General features: G+C 41.2%; 1 protein-coding gene across 2 annotated transcripts in view; it reads right to left on the reverse strand.

Moving 5' to 3' along the window:
- Window positions 1-20,043, reverse strand: part of vps13d (vacuolar protein sorting 13 homolog D) — a 76,797-nt gene extending 56,754 nt beyond the window's left edge. For both annotated transcript variants that reach the window (XM_085345290.1, XM_085345289.1), the window contains exons 1-20: window positions 19,551-20,043; window positions 18,429-18,630; window positions 17,939-18,016; window positions 15,016-15,206; window positions 14,537-14,617; window positions 13,894-14,010; window positions 11,041-11,145; window positions 10,392-10,562; window positions 9,070-9,170; window positions 7,728-7,896; window positions 7,211-7,312; window positions 6,812-7,001; window positions 6,472-6,654; window positions 5,706-5,836; window positions 5,543-5,597; window positions 3,631-3,810; window positions 3,316-3,446; window positions 3,039-3,171; window positions 642-2,933; window positions 392-543 (exon numbers count right to left, since the gene is read on the reverse strand). In XM_085345290.1, the coding sequence (XP_085201416.1) occupies window positions 392-543; window positions 642-2,933; window positions 3,039-3,171; window positions 3,316-3,446; window positions 3,631-3,810; window positions 5,543-5,597; window positions 5,706-5,836; window positions 6,472-6,654; window positions 6,812-7,001; window positions 7,211-7,312; window positions 7,728-7,896; window positions 9,070-9,170; window positions 10,392-10,562; window positions 11,041-11,145; window positions 13,894-14,010; window positions 14,537-14,617; window positions 15,016-15,206; window positions 17,939-18,016; window positions 18,429-18,525 (4,659 nt within the window). In that variant the 5' untranslated portion in view covers window positions 18,526-18,630; window positions 19,551-20,043. The remainder of the gene's footprint in view (window positions 1-391; window positions 544-641; window positions 2,934-3,038; window positions 3,172-3,315; window positions 3,447-3,630; window positions 3,811-5,542; window positions 5,598-5,705; window positions 5,837-6,471; window positions 6,655-6,811; window positions 7,002-7,210; window positions 7,313-7,727; window positions 7,897-9,069; window positions 9,171-10,391; window positions 10,563-11,040; window positions 11,146-13,893; window positions 14,011-14,536; window positions 14,618-15,015; window positions 15,207-17,938; window positions 18,017-18,428; window positions 18,631-19,550) is intronic.
- Window positions 20,044-26,331: the final 6,288 nt, after the last annotated feature.

Consider the following 26,331-nt stretch of genomic DNA (forward strand, 5'->3'; position numbering starts at 1 on the left):
CATTTGTATAGCGCTTTTCTAGTCCCTAAGGACCCCAAAGCGCTTCACACTACATTCAGTCATTCACCCATTCACACACACATTCACACACTGGCGATGGCAAGCTACATTGTAGCCACAGCTGCCCTGGGGCGCACTGACAGAGGCGAGGCTGCCGGACACTGGCGCCACCGGGCCCTCTGACCACCACCAGTAGGCAAACATGGGGTTAGTATCTTGCCCAAGGATATTTGGCAATGCAGCCAGGAGGCAGCCTGGGATCGAACCACCGACCTTCTGATTAGTGGCTGACCTGCTCTGCCACCTGAGCTACAGCCACCCCATAGTAACCAGTCCTTCATTCACGAATAGTGACTTATATTTAGAATGCATATATAGTTATGTTATATACCTTAACAGGATTAACAAATTTGCCCTCAATTCTCAGTAGTCCTGTGCTCTTGAAGGATTCCTCTGTGGTGAGGAGAGTAAACTGTGCATCTCCATCAACAGGAACTTTCTCCAGGGTGAACTGTATAGTGGTGTCTTTCAGTATATGGAAAGCTAATGAAAGAAAGAAATTATATGAACATACTTGCATTACCATGGAGAGAATCTGCCATCCGAAATACAACTATCCTAGAAATTTTAAGCGTGCTCACCTTTTCCATCATTTAAGGATTCAAAGAAGTCATGACGTGTGAACTGTGGTCCATCCTGAGTGTTGCTCCTGTTGCGAGTTGGTGACACGCTGCCAGCATTAACCCCCTTGCCTAGCCTCTTCACAACTAAATTACTCATGTTGAGTGAATAGAGGCAAATGTCCTTCACCAACACCTGCAACTTTTCTTTTTCTGAGTCTTGCCCAGCAACAAAATTCTGGATTGTTATGCTTCCCAGGTGACCAACCAAGAGTTCTGGGTGACCAGGTTTACGGGGAATGGACACAACTGGTGATTCAATGCTAATGTTGAGGGTCAGTTTTACTAAGAATGTATCTAAAGTGGATTCAGGTTCCTCCATGGGAACGTCCTCTTCATCCTCAAACGGATAGGCCCAGCTCTGACTCAAAGATCGCATTTTCCGTGACGGCGTCTCAAAGAGTGACACCATCCCACTATACTCTGCTGTTTTGTTAGCTAAAACTGTTGACACTTTCGTGGCAGCTCTTTTCAACATGGAGCGGAAATTGTCTTCTACTTCATTGGCTGACAGACTGAGTTCCTTTAAGAACTTAGCTGAGTGGTTGTAGTGCAATGATGCCATTTGAAGTTTCAAAGAACACTCTCCTTGGGATTTCTCCATAAGGCGGAAATTCAAAGCTTCTGCAGGAGAACGTTCTCCTGTATTGGGAAGGAATGTTAATCCATCAAGACTTGGGGAGCAGTCTTCAACACTACCGATGCTGACCACAAACTGGCTTCGGCCTCCCTCCTGGGTTAGGTCCACCAGCTGCATGCATCCAAGTGAACCATTAATGTCCAACCGGCTACCCATGGACACATTGACCTTGGTACCAGTAATGCTGGCAGTGGCAATCTTCAAACCCTTCTTCTCAGTACCTAAAACAGTGCTGGTAGACTCTGTACGGAGGAGAAGCAGGTTGAGGCGATGGATCTCCACAGTCAGTTCTTTGTTCTGGTCATAGGTGGACTGATATATCCCATCTTGTTCCTCACCACAGTCCTGTTCTGTATGTTGTTGTGCTTTATCGTGTTGCACTGGTGACGTCCAGGTGCCTTCTTCTTTGGGGAAAGACTTCTGTAGGAACTTGAGCAGTTCTACCATAGTCTCAGGGTTGAGAATGATATCCAGGTTATTAACCTGCATGCTTGTAACCTGAAGGGAGCTTTCCAAATTCATGGAGGGGCAGTCTGAGCTGACAAACTGGTACTCAAGCTTAATCAGGGCTTCTTGGTCTTTGAAAAAGGAACTGAAGGGGGAGAGTCCATCTGAGGGCAGGTGAGAAGACTGCTCAGTATAGCTTTGCTGATGTGGAGGAGAACTGCCATTAGCTGAAACAGGAGACGATGGCTGGCTTTCTTTTAGGCTGCCTGTGGGTATGTCAAAACTGAGATGCTTATGAGAAGCAACAAGGAGGTCAAAGTCTGAGCCGTAAGTTTGTAGGGTGTCCACCAGCAGAAGACCATGGACAGTTAGAGCAACTTCTGCATCATATGGTCGCTTGACAAAATGAGCATTTGTGCCAAACACTTTAAGAACAGATATGTACCGCCCATCACTCTCTACACCAAGCTGCATGTAGTTAATGTTGAATTCAGCTAACAGTAGACGGGATTCCACCAAGACTTCACGTGTATGCTGCTCCAATGTCATCACGCTCTGAGTAAGATTTTTGGCTGAACCCTGCAGCTTCCATGAGCTCTCTTCTCTTTGAAATATCTTTTCATGGCGGAGGGTAAGAGGATCAGAAGGTCTGACAGTCTGACTCTTCTCTTGGCCTTTGTTTCCTTCATTTACAGCTGGACTGTTTAGTCTAGCCAGACAACTCCTGAGAGCAGTCATCTTCTCAAGGTTCATATGGATCTTGAGGTCTGGTAGGGTTCCTGACAGCACAGCACCGGGGAGCTGGGGGTCAGATGTGTAGCGCAGTCTCTGCTCAAGCTGCAAGAGCACATTGAATTTCTCCACCACGTGTGTAGGCCCTACCTCACTCTCCTGAAGATGCTTCCAGTTGTCTTTATAGCGACCAACCATTATCTGGAGGTCTTTAAAGGACAAGGAATATTTTTCATAAAGCTTTTGTCTGTAGGCCTGAGTACCTTCCAGAGACCTGAAGCTTGTAAACTCAGGGTATTTCACCTGTGCTTTCAAAGGCACATCGAGTTCAGGTGGGGGAGATTCTGGTGGGGTTGCAAGAGGAGTCTGGTACTCATCATCACTTATGTTTTCTCTTTCTGGCTGAGTAGCCACTGAGTTGGACTTATTGTCATCTTGAAAAACAATGGATACAATAGCAGGGGTAAGTCAGATATCACTCTTAACAGTGGGAAAAATAACAAAGACACTGAGGCATATTAGTGAAATGGCTAATTTACCTTGAGAGTTTGTCAGTAGAATCCTGCCTAAATCAACAACAACAAGCATTGGGTCTCCTGACTGGAAGTCATCAGGAAAAATCACCTGGGGTGCAGAGATGTCCAATTTCATTGTCCAGCGCTTACTGTTCTCCTACGAATCAGACATGAGTAAGATTTAATGGTGATTTAACTTTTTCATACCACCATGAGCAACATGAGGCAATTGTTGTTGTGATTTGACACTATAAACTGAATTGACTGAAAAATATAATTGAATTCAGAGTCTGTTTCTTACAATGAACTCTCCCACAAGCAGCTGATCGATGGTTTGTCGGATTTCTGCCTTGGTCTGCATTTTCAGCTTGTTGTACTGCCTCCTTGCAGCTTCTGCCACTCTCAGCTCCAGTTCTGACTGATACCCAAAACCTGGGTTTGAAAGACATTTATTTAAACAGTAAACTGTTTTTAAACAGTCTCAATTCAGTCAACTCTGCTTGTAATTGCATATCACATGACCACTCACGCAGAACACATTTCTGGTCTCAGTGCTTGCAAAACATGCTACAGAGGAAAACCAGCAAGGTATAAAATCCACTTTAAATATACTTACCCGAGGTGTGAATTCTTCCCTTATAAAAGAATTCAATCACTTCTTTTATTGCTTGTGGGTTGTAGATTATGTTCAGTGGACTAGTGTTTACTTCCAGTCTTCTCTCAAACTTGCACCTCACAGGGTTACGCTCGTAAATCATCTCAAACACTGGGCATGAAACGCATTCCACATTGCATCCTGACAGAAACATAACAAACAAAGTGTTCTCAAGTGTGTTATGTTAAAAAAGGAAATAGTCACTCAAATCTGGTAGTATGCAATAAAAGCACAATTCCATTACACAGCAGTGGGTGATAAGTTTCATCACAGCAGGTGTCTTTCTGAAAGTGCTGCAACTAAGTTTAAGAATACAATTCCTCTACTGTTATTTTCTTCACTGCCATGAGCCAACACAGAACAGAACAGCAACCTGAACTCTGCTCTCACATGTAGGCTGATTATCTCAGCTTTACATCTTCACTGCATATGACTCTGGATACTGTGTAAAGGAGAACAACCCTAGGTTTCTCTCTGCACGGTTGCCATGCTCACAAAAAAATAAGAGCTCTGTTGAACCAATCAATCCTTTAAATCTTAACTAGCAACCTTAAATAGCAACAGCTTTATGAATTTATCCACAAACAAAATTTTGCTCTTTGGAGAAGAAGTTACTCATAACCATCTCACAGACGACATTCAATTCAGTTCAATTTTATTTATATGGCACCAAATCAAATCAAAACAACAGCCGCCTTGAGGTGCTTAATACTGTAATTTAAAGAGATTAGTTAAATTAATACAACCAAATGCTTTGGTTACAGTGAGAAGGAAAATCTCCCTTTTAACAGGAAGAAACCTCCAGAACCAGCCTCGGGGAGGGGCAGCCATCTGCCATGATCGGTTGGGGCAATGAATGACAGGACAAAGACACACTCTGGAAGAGAGCCAGAGATTAATAATAATTAATGCAGAGTGGTGTATAAACACAGTGAGTGAAAAAGGTGAATGAAGAAGAAACACTCAATGCATTGTGGGAATCCCTCAGCATTTCCCTCGGGATAAATATCATCAATCAATCCATCATCCTAGACCTATTGCAGTGTAACTAAGAGGGGGTTCAGGGTCACTTGATCCAGTTCTAACTATACACTTTATCAAAGTAGAAGACATATATGATTCAAACCACTATAGCACAGTTCCTGTAATACCTACAGTATGCTCTAATAAGCACAACGATGAATCCACACCCAGAGACCACATTCTGTACTGAAACCTGACTGAAACTCAAATAAACCTTTCCTCTGCAGATGATCGGGAAGGTTGGAGATTGGAATGTAATTAGCTAAGAGAGAAGGGTCAAGTGATGGGTTTTTTAGTAACAGTTTAAATACTGCCAGCTTGAAGATCTTTGGTACATTTGGTACACAGCGGATTAATCGAAATAGGTTGATCATATTTAAGATTGAAACATTAATTAATAGTAGGACTTCTAGGAAGAAGACTGCAAAAGACTGACGAAGTTCATGAAGTCATTACTAGTTAAGGTTAAAGGAATGCTTGGCACAACAGAGCTTTGACCTTTTGTCAACCTGGCTACAGTGCTGAAGAGGAACCTAGGGTTGCTTTTATTTTCTTCAATTAGTGATGAAAAGTAAGACGTTCTACCTTTACAAAGGGCTTTTTTAATAAAAGCAGCAAACTATTTTTCCGGACTAAATTATGAGATGGTCTAAATTAATCCACTGGCAGGACACAAATATCGACACACTGAATTTAAAAACTTCCCCCAACCATTTGTGCACAATTTAATACTCACCCACATACAGCATGGCCACAAGCTCAGCGAACCAATTATTTTATTCCGTTTCCATAAAACTTTACTTCATAACTGTAATTGGTCATTAACATTAACACAAAACAAAAATCTTACCAGAAGTAGTGCTGGACTGGCTCGATGACTGGTTAGCTACAACAACAACGTTCCCCTATAACATGTAACAGCAAAATATAATTAACTGTGTGTTTGAGGAACTGCAATCCACTTTTTCAATATTTTTATGTGATGAACTCCCTGCTCTGCCATCACTGCTTACCGTTTTGGGCGACACCAGGACAGGAAAGATGGTGCCCTGAGTGGTCAAGTCTCGAAGGAACAAACTTCCCAGCTTTACAGACAATAAGGAGGACTCTGAGCGAGGGAGAGACTCCACCATCACTTTCACCCCTGTGGAAACAGTTACAGTCATTTGGATTTTAACAGACGTGCACAGGTTTTGAGTTTATTACATTTTCCCATCAGTCTATGGGAAAAACAGCTGTAGGTAGATTAAACTACAGCTAGATTGTGAACATCAGTCACTTGTTGGAACAAAGACTTTGATGGCATCAGTCATGTGACTCTTAACTGCCTGGTTTCTCTCTAACAGGTCCTTATCTGTAAGGCTAGGACATTAATGTTTTACGTGAGATCATCCATCTCAACTAAAATATTTTAGGGGGACTTGAATTTGTTCACCCAGGGTACCCCCCTCTCTTGATATTCAATGCAGACTGTATTCAACTATGTTTCCATCCTGCATCCTGCAGGTGAATGAAGCCACAAAACAAGTGAACAAACATGTTACAGTTTATCAGAGCTGCTGGGTCCATTTAGGGTTGATTAACTGCCCGAGTGGAAGAAGTTGAAAAATTACCATCATTGAGAGAGTATTAATGGTTCTCTAATAAATCTAACCAAAGCACGGCCTCCTCAATCCAACTCTTCCACACACAGCAGATTAGACGTGCAAATACTCTGGTTTTTCACTTGAGATGCTTGAGTTTAGACATTTAAAAGACACAATTCCTGCTTTGATATACCAGAGAATTCCAGCTGTATGACTCCACTCTCATGTAGCGTGTCTCCGCACTTGTCCTGGTGGAAGAGGGTGACTCCACCTTTCTCCAGTAAGAACTCCAACCGGCCAAACAGATGATCTCGCCTGGTGAAAGTGTTCAAAGTGTGAGAGTCCTCCAAGGGGTCGAACAAGTCTTCTGTTTCTGCTGGAAAAATATTAAACGTTTACATTATTTTAAACAGAAGATTGTTTCACAAGACATGTGTGCACTACCACAACTAGAGTTTACAAACAGATGAAAAATAGATGTAAAACTGTTCGCAGCTGGCATTTGTCAAAGGTACCACGATCGCCTAGCTCACCAAGAATATTCCAAGAGGATGGACTTTGCAGGAGTTCTTGTGGCCTATCTGGATCCTGGGACTCTCCATACCAGCCCCCCCAGCCTGGGAACCACGATTGTAGGTACTGGATCATTCCTGAACTCCCGCTCTTTGGAACAGATGTTGTAGATGAACACGTCTGGGGCTCACTGCTGGGCTCACGTGCATTCTGACAGAGGTGACACGGAAATAAGATGACTGGAACGTTCACAACGATCAATGACCGTCTGAGGAGTGATGGCTGCATTTCTTGTAGGCTGACTAGTTTAAGGGTGGGGGTGATTAATGACAACACAATATCTGAAAGGCATTTACGTAAGGCTGGGAAATGACACAATAATGTGTTTTTTGTTTAAAATGAATAAAACCTGAGAATACCTCTGCGATTACTTCCTGCTTTCGAAACCACTCATGGACAACTTCTCTGAGAAGCTGCAGCTCTTCAAAAGTCTGCTCCTCCTCAACCCGCTCCAGCTCACTCTAGATGAAAAAGTCCAGGGAAATGTTCTCAGAAGAATATAATCTTGAAAGATCAGTACAGTACAAATTAACTGCCTTCCTATCCATGCACTTGGACAGACAACAAGAGTGAATCTAAGAAGATAATGAGGTTAATGTGTTTTAGCTGGAAACAAATCCAACAATTTCACACACTTTTCATGCCATCACTGTTCAGCTAAGCAGGATTGTATACAAAAATATCTTTCTTATCTATAGAAAATGGTACAGATGTGGGCAACAGGAGTATCTGTTAAGGGATCTAGCCATCATTCAAAAATACTCAACACTGTGTACTTTTGGCAGTTTTTATTAGTAATAGATTTTTTCTTTTCATATTAGCAACATGTTATACTGAATGCTTATTATTCATCTCGTCTTTCTCTTACTGAAGTACCTCTTCCTGAGGACTCAGTGGAACTCCTTTGAGTCTTCTGAAGTAGAGGCTGGTGTAGGTTAGGGAGTCCCGGGCGCGCTGCAGGGCAAAGTCCCAACTGCCTCGCCGCCGTTGCTCGTTTATGTCACTCAGGTTGGCTTGGATGGCAAACATCCACCACTGTCGGCAGCTGCATGATTTCAAAGGTTTATTAAACAACAACCCGAGTATTAAAATACAGTACAGCATGTTATCAAGTCTACTGGTAAAGGAAAAAACAGACATTATTTTGACCCGTAGCAGAGCGGGGAGAATGTGACTGAACACTTGGGTTACTGACTGTTCTGAGCAGCGGGGTTACGGTAGCTGAACTCAGGAGAGACTTTAGAGTGTGGAAAACTAATCCGAGGAAATAAAGAGGAAATTCCATGGCCAAATGGTAAATGGCCTGCATTTGTATAGTGCTTTTCTAGTCCCTGAGGACCCCAAAGCGCTTCACACTACATTCAGTCATTCACACACACATTCACACACTGGTGATGGCAGCTACATTGTAGCCACAGCTGCCCTGGGGCGCACTGACAGAGGCGAGGCTGCCGGACACTGGCGCCACCGGGCCCTCTGACCACCACCAGTAGGCAAACATGGGGTTAGTATCTTGCCCAAGGATATTTGGCATGCAGCCAGGAGGCAGCCTGGGATCGAACCACCGACCTTCTGATTAGTGGCTGACCTGCTCTGCCACCTGAGCTACAGCCACCCAAATAGTTTCAGGTCTGAGCAGCAGAGCTGAGGAGAGGCAGCTGCAGACTGAGGCGGAGCAGAGTGGATGCTGGATCAGAGGCTGGAAGTTTGGTGATCAGTGTTTGTGTGTCTGCATGTAGCTACGGGCCAGGCAGATACACAGTAAACCACAGGTGGAGAAAAGAACTTGTAGGCATTCGTGTGCTGTGGGGGCAAATTTGATTTGAGTGTACACCTTCAAGATATACCTTCAAATCAAGCTATCAAGAATCACATCTATGTTTTATCATCGAACAAAGTGTCCTTCACCAAAGAAGCAAAACATGAAAGAAAGGGACAACGTGACCAGCATAGGGATAAAGTAATCCGATTACAAAGGTTCATGTTTTTGTCATAAAAAACTAATTTCACCTCCTGATTTCCTATTCGCAAATATCAACTTTTTAAGAGAAAGTAATAGTTTATAACTCAAAAGCTAAAATGTCTTTGGTTACAGTCGCTAGTGTTATGGAGTTCAATCAAGAGAGGTAAGAAAACGGAATTCAGTTGACTGCAGTCTGCAATCTACTGACATCCAGCAGTGAGATCTTCCACACTGTACCTTTAAGTGTGAACTTACTTTCCTGAAATAGGTACTTTTGGTCTCCACTTTCTGTAAAACATCTCCCTTTCCCTGCGATCCAGCTCTTTAAGGAAGGCCATGATCTGCTGGTACTGCACCTAAGAGGCAAGACACACAGACAACAAACATCATCCAAAATTCTAGCCTTGGTCTGTGAAAGCTCTAGATTAGGTTCAGTTCCTAAGGATACAAGGAATGCTTCAATGGAAAATCCATGCATCCATTTTCTACTGGTGATCAGGGGTCAGATTGTGGGGCAAGTAGCCTGAGCAGAGAAGCCCAGACTTCCCTCACCTAGTCCACCTCTTCCAGCTCATCCAGTGGGACACTGAGACGTACCCAAGCCAGCCAAGAAATGCATTCTCTCCAGTGAGTCCTGGGTCTGCCCTGGGGCCTCCTCCCTGTAGGACACCTAGGAGCCGTCTAGTAGGTATCCTAGTCAGACCCCCCCGAACTACCTCAACTGGCTCATTTCGAGGTGAAGGAGCAGCGGCTCTTGTCTAAGGAAGAACCCAGCTACCCAGAAACTCATTTCTGCCGCTTGTATCCATGATCTCATTGGTCACTACTCATAGCTTGGCGCCACAGGTGAGGAATGCAGATTGACCAGTAGCTCAGCTCTTTTATGCTCAGCTGTTTCCTCACCAGAACAGATCTGTACAGCCCCAATCCATCTGTCAATCTCACGCTTTGCTCTCTCTTCACTAGCGAACAAGACCCCGATACCTCCTTCACCTGGGGTTCTAACTTTTCCTTGATCCTTTTCCAGCTGAGAGCCATGGTTTCAGACTTAAGAGGTGCTGATTCTCATTTCCACCACTTCAAGCTCAGCCTCAAATCACTCCGCTAAAAGCTGGAGGTCACTACCTGGCCATGCCTAGATTTTCTGTATATAAAAACTATGAAAAATCAGTGACAAAGGGTAGCTCTAGATGATCCCCTTAGTTCGAGCACATCCTCTGGTCCCTCTTCTGAAACAGGGGAACCACCTACCCAGTATGCCAATCCAGAGGTATCGCTCAAGACAACGTTGCAGAAACGTGTCAGCCAGGACAGCCCTACAACATCCAGAGCCTTCAGGAACTTTTAGGGCAAATCTTATCCATCCCAGGAGCCCACTGTACAGTTGTTTACCTACATCAGTTATCTCAGCCCCAGTTATGGGCAGACACTGCTTCAATCATACATCCCCACAGCATGACTGTGGGATTATGGAGATCCTCAAATTATTCCTTGGGGATATGAAACCCTCACATATATAATTTTACGAAAACAGTTGTCACTGTTTAAAAAAAGAGGGCTTAGGTTTTCATACAGACCTGTGAAAGGCGTAAAGACATAGACTCCAGCTGAACCTGGCCTTCGATTCGTGGGGTGTGTCGGGACCTCAAAGGCTCCTTGGAGGTGTTTCTTCGGAGCAGCACAGAGGCACACACCGGCTCAAAGATGTACTGATGCTCACGGCTTTGCATACACTGGCTCATAGCATCCTGTTAGTTAGAAAAACAATTAGCCTACTCATATGGGGTATCTCTTTTGAGAAAATTTTACTTTTGATCTATCTTTGTATAATCACAGATCAGAATCCAAGAGGATTTCTAACTGGTGGACTATAAAAAGAGGGGTGGCAAAGTAAAAGAAAATCATGAACCCTTGATCCTCACAGTATAACAATCAGGTGGACCTGTGATGCTGTGGGCATCATCTGGGTCCCTAGAGGACTATGGTCATCAGAATAAACGTCTTTTGAATGTGTTGTAATGCTATGGAAATTATAGTTATTTGATACAACCCAAACACGTTTCATCATCATCAAAACAGCAAAAGAGTGAATGTATTTTGGAAGATTGTTGTTCATTCTATCAGCGTTTTAGTGAACTGAATTTTAAAGACAAGCCATCCAGGTGGTCTTCAGAACTGAGCTGTAATACTCCAGTGATTTGCCACCAAGTTCACCTTATGACTGACCTGGATCTGGTTAATGGGCAGCTTTCCCAGCATTTCACACTCAGTGTCCCAGTAGACACTGAAGTCTTCGATCTCCAACTGCTTTTGTCTGAAGAGCTTCTGGACCTGCAAAAGAAAACCACCACTAACCTCAAATCCAAAGACCAAACCAAGTCCTTAATCAATAAAAGGAGCAGTTTACCCTCTAACCTCTTTTGTAAATGTGATGCACATCTGATATTAACTGACTGATTGACTGATGTCATTTTAGGGCATGTCTCAGGGTTAGCTGACAGATTAACAGACTGATGGCTCTTAATGGAAGTGTTTGATAATGCTTCTAATTTTCCACAGAAAAAAATGAATAGGCACACAGAATCTCTTTTTGTGATACTCTGCTGCTCATCAGTAATACTTAATACTTAAATAGTTAACAGTATTTAGTGCTTTCAAGGGAAATTTTGCATTAATGTAACACAGCATTAAGGAGGATGACTTGTGATTAGGCATCTGCACGTCTAGTTGACTAGCCGACTAATTGTCAGTGTTGTCACTGGTCGGTAACTAGGGGTGGGGGAAAAAATCGATACTGTGTAGTATCATGATATTTTGTTTGCTAATAATGTATCGATACAGGGACAGCAGAAATCGATATTTTGTTACACAAAAGGTTCTTGTGCTCTGACTTCAGAGCATGTTGATCCTTTTTCTGAGCAAGAATCCTGACATTCCTTCACTGTCCAAATGTGTTTAACTTATTTTTGGCAGCAATAAACATGACTGTTTACTTATTTTAATTTAAGACATGTTTTATTTTAATTACGTTTAAAACTTTTTTATTTAATGTAAAATTATATTTTGTTTTAATTTACTTTCAAATTCTTCAGTTGCTGAATGGGCTGCATAGTTTTCATAAATTGCATAGTTCAGAATAGCTATAATTGTACCAGATGGTTGCATTCAGTTAAGTTGGACTAGACTGTAATACAAACCGTTCAGTTTGTCAACAATAAAACTGACTGAAATGAGAGAAAGACTGAGTGCGAGACTTTGATATCAGATAAAATGAATATTGATAAAGTTTACCTTTATGTACAGAATCTGAATATCGCAAAATATTTTTAAAAAATTGCAATAATATCGTATCGTGCGTTAAGTATTGTGATAATATCGTATCGTGGGATGTATGGTGATTCCCACCTCTATCGGTAACAGACATAATAGTCTTTTAATCTAATAGTTCAAATTTGAATTGATGCCCAATGCCGGTAAGTTATTGTCCTAAATATTAGGCAGACATCTGCCACGAGATGGCACACTGTTGTTGAAAAATGGCGTAAATCTGTTAATCTAGGCCTGTTGTTTTTGCTAACCCTATCAGACTGAGATCACGGATATACCCGGAAATTAACTTTCTCCAAAAGGTGGGTTAGGAGTTCAATCATTCAGCAGGGTTTCAGAGTAGAGCCACTACTCATCCTGGATCGAAATGAGACACCTAAGGCCGTCACCTCCCGGGTAAGGTGCTTCGGCCAGGTATGGCCTACCGGAAGGAGGTCCAGGGGTAGACCCAGGACAAGATGGAGAGATTACATCTATCAGCCGGCCTGCGAATAGCTCGACGTTTCCCTGGATAAGCTAGAGGAGTTGGCGAGAGAGATGTCTGGGCTTTCCTGCTGCCATGCGGCCCGACTTCAGATAAGCGGAAGAAAATAGTTGGATGATTTATTGATTTATTATTTTAGATTTTAACCTACATTGAAGTGGTTGTCATGAATTTTCAAACCGCATGAATCATAATGCACGGCATAATGCTCCACTCTTTTCAGTTGCAATTTAATTGATCACATTTTAGTAATACCAAGTGATATCTTTTATAGTAACATGTTGGTTTATTTTAATTGTTTTTCGTCTGCTACTTAACGGTGCAAAACCTCATGTCGTGCATTATCAACATTACGCTGTGTGTAATGTTGCCACCAACATGATTTATTATTAAGAATGTCCTTAATAGTTTAAAATGCCTTTGTTATTAGTTTTTGACATTTTCCATTAAACGGTTCTCAGATGTAACTGAGTATATATAATAATGCAGTAATATCTTAGTGTTTCTTAGTTTCAGACTAGTCACCAGGAACATCCCTGTGTAATGACTGCCCATTTCATGAAAGAGGCTGAGAATGATCAGAACAAGAATAGATGACATATTAATCCACATCAGTTAAACTTTCTAATACAAATATATATGTTTACACTATAAGCTAAAGACCCTACAATAATACAGAGAAAACCCCAACTATGGGGTGATAACCTTCTATGAAAAAGCACTTGGTGACAGTGGGAAGGAGAAACTTCCTTTTATCAGGAAGAAACCTCCACCAGAACCAGGCTCAGACAAAGGCAGCCATCTGTCATGACTGGTTGGGGTGAGTTGGTTATGGTGCTGTAGGAAGATGAGAAGAACGTCTTATGGTAATGTTTTTTTGTTGTTCTTGTTTTCAGACAAACACAGGTAATTTCCTTCTTGTCTTTTCAATTTCCTTAGTTCTCATTCATTGCTACAGCTGCTGTTTGTAACCGCAAAATGTCATGATGGCTGCCAGTCCAAACTGAGAGTAGCAATAGTATGAGATGCAATAAGTTTACAGGTCTGGGCTAAGCTATAAAGTGAAAATGTCAATACATAAATCAGTATGCAATGGAAGAACTTGTTTACAATGATGCACACAGTGTTTTTGAACTGCTTTGATCAGAAAATCTTTATGTAGCAATAACTAGTCTTACAAGAAGAACAGAAAACAAATGGACTACTGTATCATCTGTTCTCATGAATATAACAAATGATTGGATTTTATGAAATCAACTAACACTTACCAATTCCCTGGAAGGGTTCTGAGCACATATATTTTTGATGCAAACACCAAAGGAAAAGTGCTTCTCTGGGTTGGAAAAGTCATCCTCAAATCGTAGATGCACATTTTGGATCTTCAGCTAGACATATAAAAAAAACATCATTTAGTCACAGTTCAATCTGTAACTCAAGGTCAGACAATGAGAACTACCTTAGTACCAAAGAGTTAAGATAACTTTTTAATGAAGCAAACCAGCTGTGTCGTTGTTCATAAATGAAGAAATTCAAAGTCTGCAGTAAATGTGACCCTGAGAGAATTGTGCCTGATGTGTGTATTCTGTGTAGTTTGTAACCCATTCATTCACATGTCAGGTGTTCTCAACAGGCCAAAATGACCCTCTGGTCACCGCCTGCTCCTTGTTCAAAAAAGATCACAAGCTGACTGCACACGCATGCACGTTTCTATTTTCAGAGACTTTTCAGGAAGATTTCTTTTAAAAGCTGCTTCATGGAAGAGAGGAGGTTATTTATTTATTTTTAACTGCTGAAGACAAAACCACCGCTGAGATCTACTAAAAATTCTGTTTATCCGTTGGGCTGTTTGTAATAATTATTTATATTATTATTTGTTTTTGATATAATCTCAACTGGTATCTCATGTCTTACCTCAATATTTTCCACAATTCTGGTGACTAATGAGGCAGTCACAGAGTACCAGTACGACTCTCCTGTCTGTTCACACTCATTCTGAAAGAGCCAAAGACATACGAAAAATACATTAAAGATAACTGTGCTTAGTAGAAAAGCCAGACATCATAAAATCACTGTATGAGATAAAAGCGATTCCTGTGACTTCTGGATGGACAGACGAACAGACAACTTGTCATGTCATGAGCTCGTCTGGATATAAGACAGAAAATAATTTTATCACAATCAAAAATAATAGTTAGGTGAGATAACCTTAAATTGTTTAGGCGAGAACTGATGCAGTGGCCTGCATCTACAATTTACAACGGTGTTTTCACTGCGTGGCAAAGTTCATTAGTAACCAGACAATTAAATGGCAAGACAAACTTATTGTTACATTGTTATTTTTTATTTCCACCATTTCTGGGAAAAAAACAAAACACTTTTGATCTACTTACTTTGAATTTGTCCTCGAGAGCTTTGAGGAGGCGTTTTTTGCGTTCTCTCTCCTCGTCTATGTCCCTCTCCCTATCATACTCCTGCAACTGGGCAGGGCCAACAATCAGGTTGAGCTGGGACATGGAGATGACCCATGGGTCACTGTGAGGCCGGTAGAAAGGGATCTGGAGAGTGATCTTTCCAATGAAGCCTAGTAAAAGAAACAGAACAAGTACTTTTTAAATTCATGTCTGTTAATCATGCATTGCAAGGCTTGAAATGGCTTTTAAACTCCCTACTGAGTAATCACTCAGTAACACAAAAAGAACCTGACACATAAGGCACTGCAGTGCTGTGGAAGTTTATTTTGTTGCACTTTGTTCACCACAGCTTTTCCCACTATTTGAGAAGGTCCAACGGAAAGCCATGATTGGACGATGGAGACCAGCAATGCCTCCCCTGACACCACCGCTGAACCCACTGCTCCAACCATCCCCAGCTGAGCCAGAAACCACAACCCACCAAAGACTCCTTACAGCATTTGTACTTATTCCACTTGACTGCAGCAACACCTTTCAAAAACAGTTGCAACAAAAATTATTCACACTGTGTTGTACAACCTCTTCTTTTACCAAAATGCTGTAATGCTTTGAAACTGAAGAGAGTAATTGCTGCAGTTTTGAATCCAAAAGGTATCCTTTGTCATATTTTTTGCCGCCACCCTTTAAAGCCTGAATCATGAAATAACTGCAAACTGGAAAAATAGAGACTTAGCGGGGCTGCATTTTGATGCTATGTCATCTTAAATCGGTCATGTGATTTGGATTTAAGATAAGATAAGATAAGATAAGATAACCTTTATTAGTCCCACACGTGGGAAATTTGTTTTGTCACAGCAGGAAGTGGACAGTGCAAAAGTTATGAGGCAAAAATTAGAATACAATAAGAATAAATACAGTACACAACTGTACAGAATAGAATAAAATAAAATACTATATACAGTAGAATAAAATAAAATAAATATACAATAAGATAAAAATAGAATACAAATACAAATACTATATACAACTGAGTAAAAATACAACGATGACAGAAAGGATTATTGCACTTGGTATTATTGCATATGTATGGATGTGTGTGCTTGATCAGTTAAAGTCTTTATTATGGAGTCTGACAGCAGTGGGGAGGAAAGACCTGCGAAATCTCTCCGTCCCACACCGTGGGTGCCGCAGTCTCCCACTGAAGGAGCTGCTCAGTGCTGTCACAGTCTGCTGCATGGGGTGGGAGATGTTGTCCAACAGGGATGACAGCTTAGCCGCCGTTCTCCTGTCACTCACCACCTCCACTGGGTCCAGAGGGCATCCTAGAACAGAGCTGGCCCTTCGGATCACCCTGTTCAGTCTCTTCCTGTCCCCAGCAGAGATGCTGCTGCCCCAGCAGACCACACCATAAAAGATAGCAGAAGCCACAACAGAGCCACAACAATTTGTTGGCGTGTCTGTCGTCCCCAGAGGGTTAAAGGAGCTTCGCAAGTTACTAAGCATCAAGTCTATTCGAACCAGCGTCTACCATCTGCTGAGGCATTGGTGGAGCAGCTGAATAACACCTTGAAGTTCATGCTTTGTAAGTTCATTCACAGGGATGAACGCAATTAGAATCCTGGTTAGACTCTCCCTTTGAGTTACTGTTCGCTCAGAGTGTTGGATCTGGTTAAAAAAAACTGGGAGAAAAGTCCAAACCCAGCTAAGAACGAAATTCAATACGTTCTGGACCTGAGAGCTGAACTTCACACATTGGTGAGGTTATCTCACGAAAATCCGCTCCAGGCTCAGGAATGTCAGCGCAGACAATTTTCACTCATTGCTCCCTTCATTCAGCTCAAAGTTACTCGCCAAGTGACAATGGCCCTTTGTTGTCATACAGCCAGTAGGGGATGTTCACTATGCAACGGTACGGTTGGATAGTGGGGGTGCCACACAAATATATCACCTCAACCTCCTGAAAGAATGGAGAGAGGCTAAATCACCTCTCTGGTGAGCCTGGTTAAAGAGATCGGTTGGGACTGGAAGTGCCTAATTCACCCATTCCATCCTTGCCTCATTGTGACAAACGTATCACACAGGCCCAGACAGCAGATGTTGCTGCTGGACTGGGCTAGATGGCTTCCCGGCCGGTCAGAAGGTATGTAGCAGGGTACGGTCGGCATAACACCCCACTGTTAGAAAGGCAATGATAGAGAAAAACTTGTTTGACCTAACAGAGAAAGTCCTATCAGACAAATAGGAAAAAAATAATTTAATGCAGAGCCAAAGATATCCACTACAGCCTTAAGCATGTTAGGTAAGAATTTATGGTAAACAGTATCAATGACTGATACTGTAGAAAAAAAATCCAGAGCAGTTCCCTGCATCGAAAGCTATCAAAAGATAACTATAGACCTCCAAAAGTCGAGTACTGCTTTTGAAAATCCCACTGAAAAGGGTGAAAAACCTGCCATTTGCATAATAAAGATCTGAACTGACTTTCCAACTTTTTAAAAATAATTTCCTAACAAAGGGCAAATTCAAAATATGGCAACAATTGCCAATAGAGCATGGCATCAGGATTACGTTTCTTTAGTTCTATATGACACTACTTGGATTACAAACACAACACAAAAGGCTTCTGGTACCAAATAAATGTGGAAGGAAATATTGATACAGAGATATATTATATCCACTGCCTCTTTTGATACACTGATGCCCAAAATCAATTGTTTTATGAAAACATGTAGGCACTCTGAAAATATTCTGTAGCCAGTCTGACAAACTACTTGGTTGACTGCTGGTGATTTCACTTAGCAAATAAGTGACTAGTAGTTCTGTGTATTCATACAGATACAGATCTGTTTAAACAAAGTAGTTGTCTCTACACTATGTGCAGATATCAGTGAATGTGTTTCACCTGCTTTGACTTCGAATGGTAAGTCAAACTCTCGAAGGGCATCCTTCCTCAGAGGGAGGTTCTCTAACTCCACCGCACCTGAGGAATAACAACAAACAGATAAACACCATGTTTACTAGGGCTGCTGCACACTCCTTTAAAAGTGTCTGAATTCAGATTGACCTTGACAGTTTTTACACTGTCTTTAAATGATTTTCCAAGCACACTCCCTTTGACCACACACAGTTAACATTGAGCTGCAGATCATTAAAACAGCAGCAGATCAAACCACTATTAGTCCACCGGCATAGCAGAGGTGTGCCAATCTTCATCCCCCTGAAATAAATTTTACTTAGAACTAATATTCATAAACTGGTTAAAGTGGAGTGGCAGCCATCTAGTACAACAGACTAGGGTGAGAGGAAAATGGACAAAGACAACAAGAAGAAACACAAGCAAATATGAAAGAAGTGAAGTTACTCGCCTGTACAATTTCAGCATGTGTAATTACCTTTCAGAAGAGCAATGGAAAGTTGATCTGTATTTAGGTTGCTAACATATTTTCCTAGGTATGTGTTCAGCACCCAGGCAACAAGGCCCTCCAACATCCTGATGGCTCGGGGGTGATGAGAGCCACCCGCGGTGGGAGAAAATTGTGATGATGAAAGATTGACCCTCTTGATTGCAGGTCTTACGAGGGAGCCGTTAAATGTCTAATAAACATAGCAAACAAATTTCTTTTAACCATTTGCATAATGTTCCTACAAAATTCTAGTAAATTGCTACAAGTCAGATACAGATAGATGACAGCTTAAAGAAATCAAGCTGTAGTGGTTCAGAGATAGCACTTGTACTCTAAAATGAAACATTTTGTCTTAATGGGACTGGTTTCGTGTGGGATTTCAACTACTTGGTCAATAGGGCACACACTGAATTGTACGAGAATGAAAATTGTGTGATTCATATGCCAAAACCTTCACAATCATCATACCACTACTATGGGAGATTTTTTCCTGAGGGGTCAGAAAATGCTCTCCAACACCACCATTAAAACATTAAAGTATGGTGTCTGTTGGAGCAATTATGTTTAGCCCTCCTGTAAGATCCAAGGACTGAAGCTACTCTATCAGCATGTGGTGGCTGAACACTTTACTAACACAGGTTTTCCATGAAATGCCCTTTAACGTGTCACTTGTGCAGTGCCCCACTAAGAGACCCGAAATTCGTTTCGTAATCACACATATTTATTTATAAGCAACTGCGGTGCGGTTTTGGGGGTGTAGGCTTGCTGTTCTTTAGCCAAATGTAGCAGCCAGGCTGTGATAACCTTCTCTGCAAACTGGTATCCTCACAAATCAGCGGTTTTGCAGCTGGTTTCATCACCGAAATACTCACGGCAGGCACCAGGCTAAAGCTATCCAATCACGTGTCGTCAGAAACGGCTACTATTAATGAAGCAACGACATAGTCATATATATGGGATTAGCGGCAATGTTTTGATTTATCCAGTGTTAGCACAGAAGGACTAACTGGAAATTCCTCAACTGGAAAGTCAGCAGTTAGCTATCATATGCGTGTTACAACAAACATCGGTCAAATGTTACTCTCACGGACAGCAGTGCCACTGACTCACCGCCAAAGACGACAGCTGCCTTATCGATCCATCCTTGAGTTCTTGTCAGTACCAGCCTATTGCCACTATCAGTGGGTGGCCATGTCATGTCAGAGCACTCAGGACAGGACTTTAGAAACATTTAGCGGGACAGCAACAGCAACCCAAGGTAGTCAAATATGTTCCGGCATTAAGGAAGGGGCACTAGCTAAATAAGGGAAAAAGTGAAACTGAAAGCGGACTTATTGACAAGCGTTATTCGTCAAAAGAGAGCACCCAAGTCGAGATGGCTGTAGTGACGGGTGATAGCAAGGTAGCCAGTATGCTAAATGCTAAATCTAGCATGTTACAGAGCTCACAACCCGCTAATCTAATAAGCAACTGATGGCAACACTGCTGAGCTTCTCAAAATAAAAAAAAACAACAACCTGTAACTGTCGTATTTCAATGCGTTAGAGTTATGTGTCGCTACATTGTAAATAACACACTTCCGAATAATGTCGAACTTCACGTATACTTCCTGTCACATGACAAAAACAATTCTTCTCGTGTGGCGTTGATGAACCACGGGGAAAATGAATGATACTAATATCTCGTCGCAAAACTAATTTCGATAAACAAGTATTTGTTAATGATGTACAGCCAAAAAACTAATCTTCGTACAGCACACTTGTTCCCGTATTTCGTTGATATTAGCTGTCATTTAAAGTGTTGGCGTATAAAAAATGTAAATCCCGTGTGCTGTCATTAACAAAGGAAAGAGACCATAAACACAACACGAGCACTTCCGGTACTAGGTAAGTTGGCAATACTGGAGTAATACCTGAACTTCCGGTTCATATCGTAAGAAAGAAATATGCTTTATGCAACAGTCTGTGTAATCCCGTGTGCAGGAATATAAAAACATAGTTAAACACAAGCATCCGCACATGACGACGTGTTTTCACATACGAAATCGTTTCTACCTCATAACTTCCGTTTATATCTTTCAAAGTAAAAGTCCTCCTGAAGGCAATAAAACAACTTGTACATTAATAATTACACGGAATCAGATAGTACTGATAAAGCACGTGTGAAGAAAAAATAAAACACAAACAAAAAAATAAATAAAGTACACAAACTGATTCATGGAGGGGTTCTGAAGCCTGTACAAGTGATTCTTGTTCGTGGCAGATACTTGAACCACCAGAAGGGACTTCCCAGGGTACCTGTCCCTCCTCTACGGAAAATATGTGAGGGCTACCTCGGTGCCCTGGATCCCATCATAGAAGAGTATGAGTTAAAGCAAGCAAAACAGATGGTGGAGACGTTTATGAAAGGAGGAGGTGTTGGAGAGGAACTGCAGAGAAACCTGGTGAGGAAAGCATGCAACACTGACAACTGGGTGAGCTCATTTACTGCCACTAAAAGAGACATCCAAGTTGCAGTGAGCGGACATAGGGAACTGACTGATAATGAAAGAAAGTATGGAAATTCCAACTCGTGATCATGCTATAGGGAAGGAAGAAGATGGAATTACATAGGTCTGCATAAGGATTGCATATCGTGGATAGACAGGTGGGATACCCCCCGAAATAAATCGCACATCATACTTTATAGATGGCATATAGATTCGGAACTGATAACCATTCTGATTGAAAAGATGAAGTGAATCTTTATTGGCCTTATGAATTCACAATGTTGCATTAAACAGTAAAATGAAACACTGTTGCAGCAAATGTGTTGATATTAATCCAAAAGAGAACTTGTTTTTTGTTAATTGCAAGTGGGGGTTTGAGGGATGCAAGTGAAATTTATATAAGTCTGTTTTTCTGCTCACTGTGCTCCAGGTGCTGCCATCAGTTTCTAATCTGACAGCTGCTCATCAGTGTTAAAACATTTTATGTTTAAATGCATTGGGTTAAAGTTTACTCTGTTTCAAGTCTGACATTGTCCCACAGCCTGATTTGGAAACTAGTTTATCGCCAACAAAGTGTGATACATTTTATTGAGTGAATGCGATTCCCGAGCAGTGGCAAAGGTAGGATTTTGTCAAGAAGTAATCACACATTAATCATTACATTTTTTGTTTATGAGCAGTTTTAGTTTTTAGTCCAATAAAATACCATTCTTTAAGTGAGCTGTGGTACTGCATTCAATGAATTTAAAAATCTTTTAAAAATAACTCTCAGGTGAGAAGTTGTTTTTTGTGCACAACATATTACCAGAGGCTTTGTGCAGATACTTGCAAAGAGCCAAAGTTGTTTTACAAGCATAATGCGGTTGTTTCTGTTCTGGATATAGTATACACTTTGCCATCAAGCTTTTGTGCAATTGAAATAAAAGTAATGTTCATATCTATGGAGGAGACTGTGCCACTGTCTCCTCTGAGACAAAATAAAATCAGCTGATTGTAGTGCAAGTGGAACCGATTAATGGACTCGATAGGCAAGCGAGCTAACAATTCCAACAAACTGAACTACTGGGATGAAATGAGTACACCTTTTTCAAAAGACATTTGATTATTTGCTTGAATATTGTAGTGTAGCGAGTCACATTTTCACAGGTTTGACATAGGATTGTTGCTCCTGGCTACTGACCTGGGAAAACACTGTCCTACTTAATGTTAGCTTAATATTTGCTCTATAAACACTACTCATGACCTAGAAAAAAAACTGTCACATGGATTCCATTTGTCACCATTCCTTATCTTTGCATATTCTCCATTGCTCAAAGGGTATTTTCCTTCCTCTTCTTATCCTCCACCACTTGGTTGGTGGAGGACCACCAACCAGTTGGTTTTATTTATACAGCACCAAATCACAGCAGCAGTCGCCTCATGGCGCTTTATATTGTAAGGTAGACCCTACAACTTATCAATAAAATCATAGCAAAAGATTTAAACCCCCGTCAGTTCCGTACGTTACTGGATGAGGTGGAGAGCACGTACTCTGATCTCCTGCTGTATAACAGAGTCCAGTGGCTTTCCAGAAGAGAGGTGCTGAAACGGTTTGCTGCATGTCTGGGAGAGGTGAAAACTTTCATGAGCAGCAGAGGGCTCACCTTTTTTGAGCTGGAACAGCCAGAGTGGCTGGAAAGCTGCACTTTATGGTGGACATGACAGCAAACCTGAACAAGCTGAATACAACTCTTCAGGGGAGAGGAGGCAACACGTTAGTGTTTGAGCTGACAAACTGACAGTTTTAGCCAGAGATTTACAGAGGGCTCTTTGCTTAGGCTGCTGCCCCCGCGACCCGGCCCCGGATAAAGCGGATGAAGATGGATGGATGGATGGATTTACAGAGGGCCACGATGTCTGTCGATCTTCGAATCCACATACGTATGTGAGCAGCTATTCTCCACCATGAACTATGTTAAAAACAAACACTGCTCACGCCTCACAGACGACAGCTTACAGTCCTGTGAAAAGATGAAAGTGACTTCGTACAGCCCTGATTTGCAGACGCTGTGCGCAGAGGTTCATGAGCAGAAGCCTCATTAGCCAGGTAAAATAAATATTTAGCAAATATTTATTTTTCATAATTAATTTCGAAAGCCCAAAGGTGATAAAGATGACAGCTCACAATTTTTTTTTGTTTGCTACATGGATAATTTGAGTTCAGCTTTTTAATTCATTTGAAAGACACCTTCAACTCGGTGTGTTTCTTTTTTGTTATTATTTTTTTAAGAGTTCAAAATGTTTAAAATGTGTTCATTACATAAATATAATGTAATTTTCTCTGTAGCACTTCATGGATTTCATAAGCAACACACTATAGTTGTTTATACAAAGTGTAAAGGTAAAAAACAAACAAATAATATATATCGTGTTATCTTCATTTTAGTTGTCAAAAAGTATTTGCAGCTCCCACTGTTTCCTTTTCTGTGGAAACCGGGTCCAAATGGCTCTTTGGGTGTTAAAGGTTGCCAACCACTGCTCTAGGAGGCAGGATCAACTTTTTAAAAATGTGCATACTCCCTAAAGTCCTGTACTTGTTCCAATGTCTCCCTATCTTCCTAAAAAAATCTTGTTTATCAACTTAAATAGCCAGGTATCTCGGTTTGTATGGAACAAAAAACAACCATGAAACGCAAAATTGGCGGCCTATCCCGTCCAAATTTTCTGTTCTGTTATTAGGCAACAAACATTGGCCATTGCTTGTTTGGGGGGATGAATGGCGCTGTTTCCAAATTCAGCTGGCTAGCTCTGGAGGACAGCTCAATTAAAGAAACATCTCTTGCAGCTGTACTGGGATCCAGCATACTGTGAGAACTAGAAATGTTTGGTTTACAAGACCTATGCTCGCAAATGATACAGATGTCTTTTTCTTGTGTGTAAATAAGTAACGCACTACATTACCTTTAAGAAAAATGTTCTGTGTAACATTCTGTGTGATAATGACTTTTTTGAGTGATCAATGTTGGGGTACATTGATCACAACAAAGAGGGGAAATACCTTCAACGTGCACAAACATATGACCACTTAGCACGTAATTAATTTGCATGAATGTAATGTCTTTGATATGCTGCTTAGAGGAGGTGGAGCCAATGACAATTGATAAGGAGTCAGTTATGCTGGAGGTTTCCTCCTGTTAAAAGGGAGTTTTACCTTCCTACTGTCACCAAAGTGACAGTAGGAAGTAGGGGGTCATATGATTGTTGGGTTTTCTTTGTATTATTGTAGGTCTCGAACTTGGAGCCCAACCCGTCATCCCTATTTGCGCCCCGTATATTGACGTGGTGAAATATGCGATTTGACCCTTGAAATTACGTTTTTTGTTAGGGAGGATTTGGTTGTTGTTGAGTGCAATGTTAAAATGTTTTTTTTTTAAAAGCAAAACATGATTTAATATGAAGGTGATATGAGCAGAGAGTACAAATTATTATTGTTATTTGTAAAGAAAACAATTTTCACGCAGGCAAAAACTAATGTGTACACTTATGTCTGCATTTTTATTTTGTTAAATACAAAGCAAAAGTATAGCAGAAGTGCTGCCACGTGTCTGGCCAGAAAGAGAGTACCAATTTGTTTATTTGGTAGTTCAATGGAAGGCTTCAGTTACTTAAGAGCGAGAAAAATCCCCTGTTGTTGGATTTATCTTACAGTATAAAGCGCCTTGAGGCAACTGTTGTTGTAATTTGACGCTATATAAACTACCAGTCAAAAATTTTGACATACCTTCTCAATAAATATTTTTTCTTTATTTTTACTAAATGGTAAATGGACTGTTATAGCACTTTTCTACTCTCCCAGAGCACTCAAAGCGCTTTATACAACATCCCATATTCACCCATTCACACAAGCACTTTCTTCTATGCTTTTCAGTGCTTCCTAGCTAACTAGCTTACCTGGATGATTGAGCGTGCATCAAGACTTCCTAGCTAACACACACACACACATTCATATTCTGATGGATGCAGCAGAGAGCAACCACTTGGCATGCAAACTGGGGGAACGAGGAATCAAACCACTAACCTGATCAGTAGATGACAGCTACCCCTACCATCTACATTGTAGATACATACTGAAAAAAATCAAATATATGAAGCAAGACATATGGAATTATGTAGCAAAGAATAAATAACAAGAATAAACATAATAAGAATAAATATGTTTTATATCACAGATTCCTTAAAGTAGCCACCCTTTGCTTTGTTGACAGTGCTGCAAACCCTCGGTCTTCTCTCAGTGAGTGTTAGGCTGCCTGGGTCGTTGACCCAGAGTTTTGAGTTTATTATATTATTTATCATTTCTAGTTTTTTGGTTTCTTTGTCAGAGTTGTGTCTTCTGGTTTCTGTTCTGTTCCATAGTTGCTGCCTCCCTGTGTCCAGTCAGAGTCTGTGGCTGTGTCCCAATTCAGGTTCTGCACGCTTGAAGTACGCATTTTAAGTGCGATTACGTCACCGCCACGCAACGACGGCTGTCCCAATTCGAAGTGTACTCCAAATGCGCTCGATTTCCCCAAATATCAAGCGTGGTCCGGTGCACGCTTCGTGGTTCCATATATCCCACAATTCATAGCGCGGCGGTGGGTGTGGATAATTTTGCCGTAAGAATACGGCAGAAGGGAGCGGCCGAAGAGTGAACTGTCAAAAGTAAGTACTGAATATGATGTCACTTATTTATGTGCTAATGTTTAATAACGAAGAACATTAAAACATTACAGTTGACCACATGTCGGCAAAGTTGTGTGACATTAGTGATGTTTGTACTTTCAGCATTAACTTGGTTTTAAACCTTAAACCATCTTAACCTTTATACCTTAATCTTACAGAGAATGTGATGATTTTATGGATAATTAAAGTCAGTCATATATCCACAAACACAACAAGCTGAAAGTCTGTGATACTGCTTGGTTTGTAGTCCTGAATATCACGGCACAAGCAGGATTCACTGCACTGTTAATGTTAGCTATGTTATATTGCTGCCTCTGTTCGGTGGTGTCGAGCCAAACGGACTTTAACGTGTGTTTGAACGAGCTGACGGTTCACTCGTTAAGCTGAAGGAAAGATGCTTTAATCACAGGAGTCACACATGTGTCCACTGTACCATCTGGAAACTCTTCTTGTTTCGTAATAACACAAACACTAAATCCTCCTTCTCTTGTGCTGTTTTGTAGCAGTGTATACATCTGAGACTGTCACCTGTCTGTCTGTCCTGCACTCTCTCTGTTTCTTTCTCTCTGATTGTGGAATAAAAGTATGAACATGTATTTATAAGTTACACTTGTGTTTGAATCTTGCAGTTTATCACACATTTGATTTCCATGTGTGACAACTGTTCCCTGTTTGTGAAGGACTGCTAGAAAAGTTTAAAATAAC

This window comes from Diplotaxodon limnothrissa, linkage group LG20, assembly GCF_057381915.1.
Source record: "Diplotaxodon limnothrissa isolate DT_005_m linkage group LG20, D_limnothrissa_male_GT1.1, whole genome shotgun sequence".
Lineage (NCBI taxonomy): Eukaryota > Metazoa > Chordata > Actinopteri > Cichliformes > Cichlidae > Diplotaxodon > Diplotaxodon limnothrissa.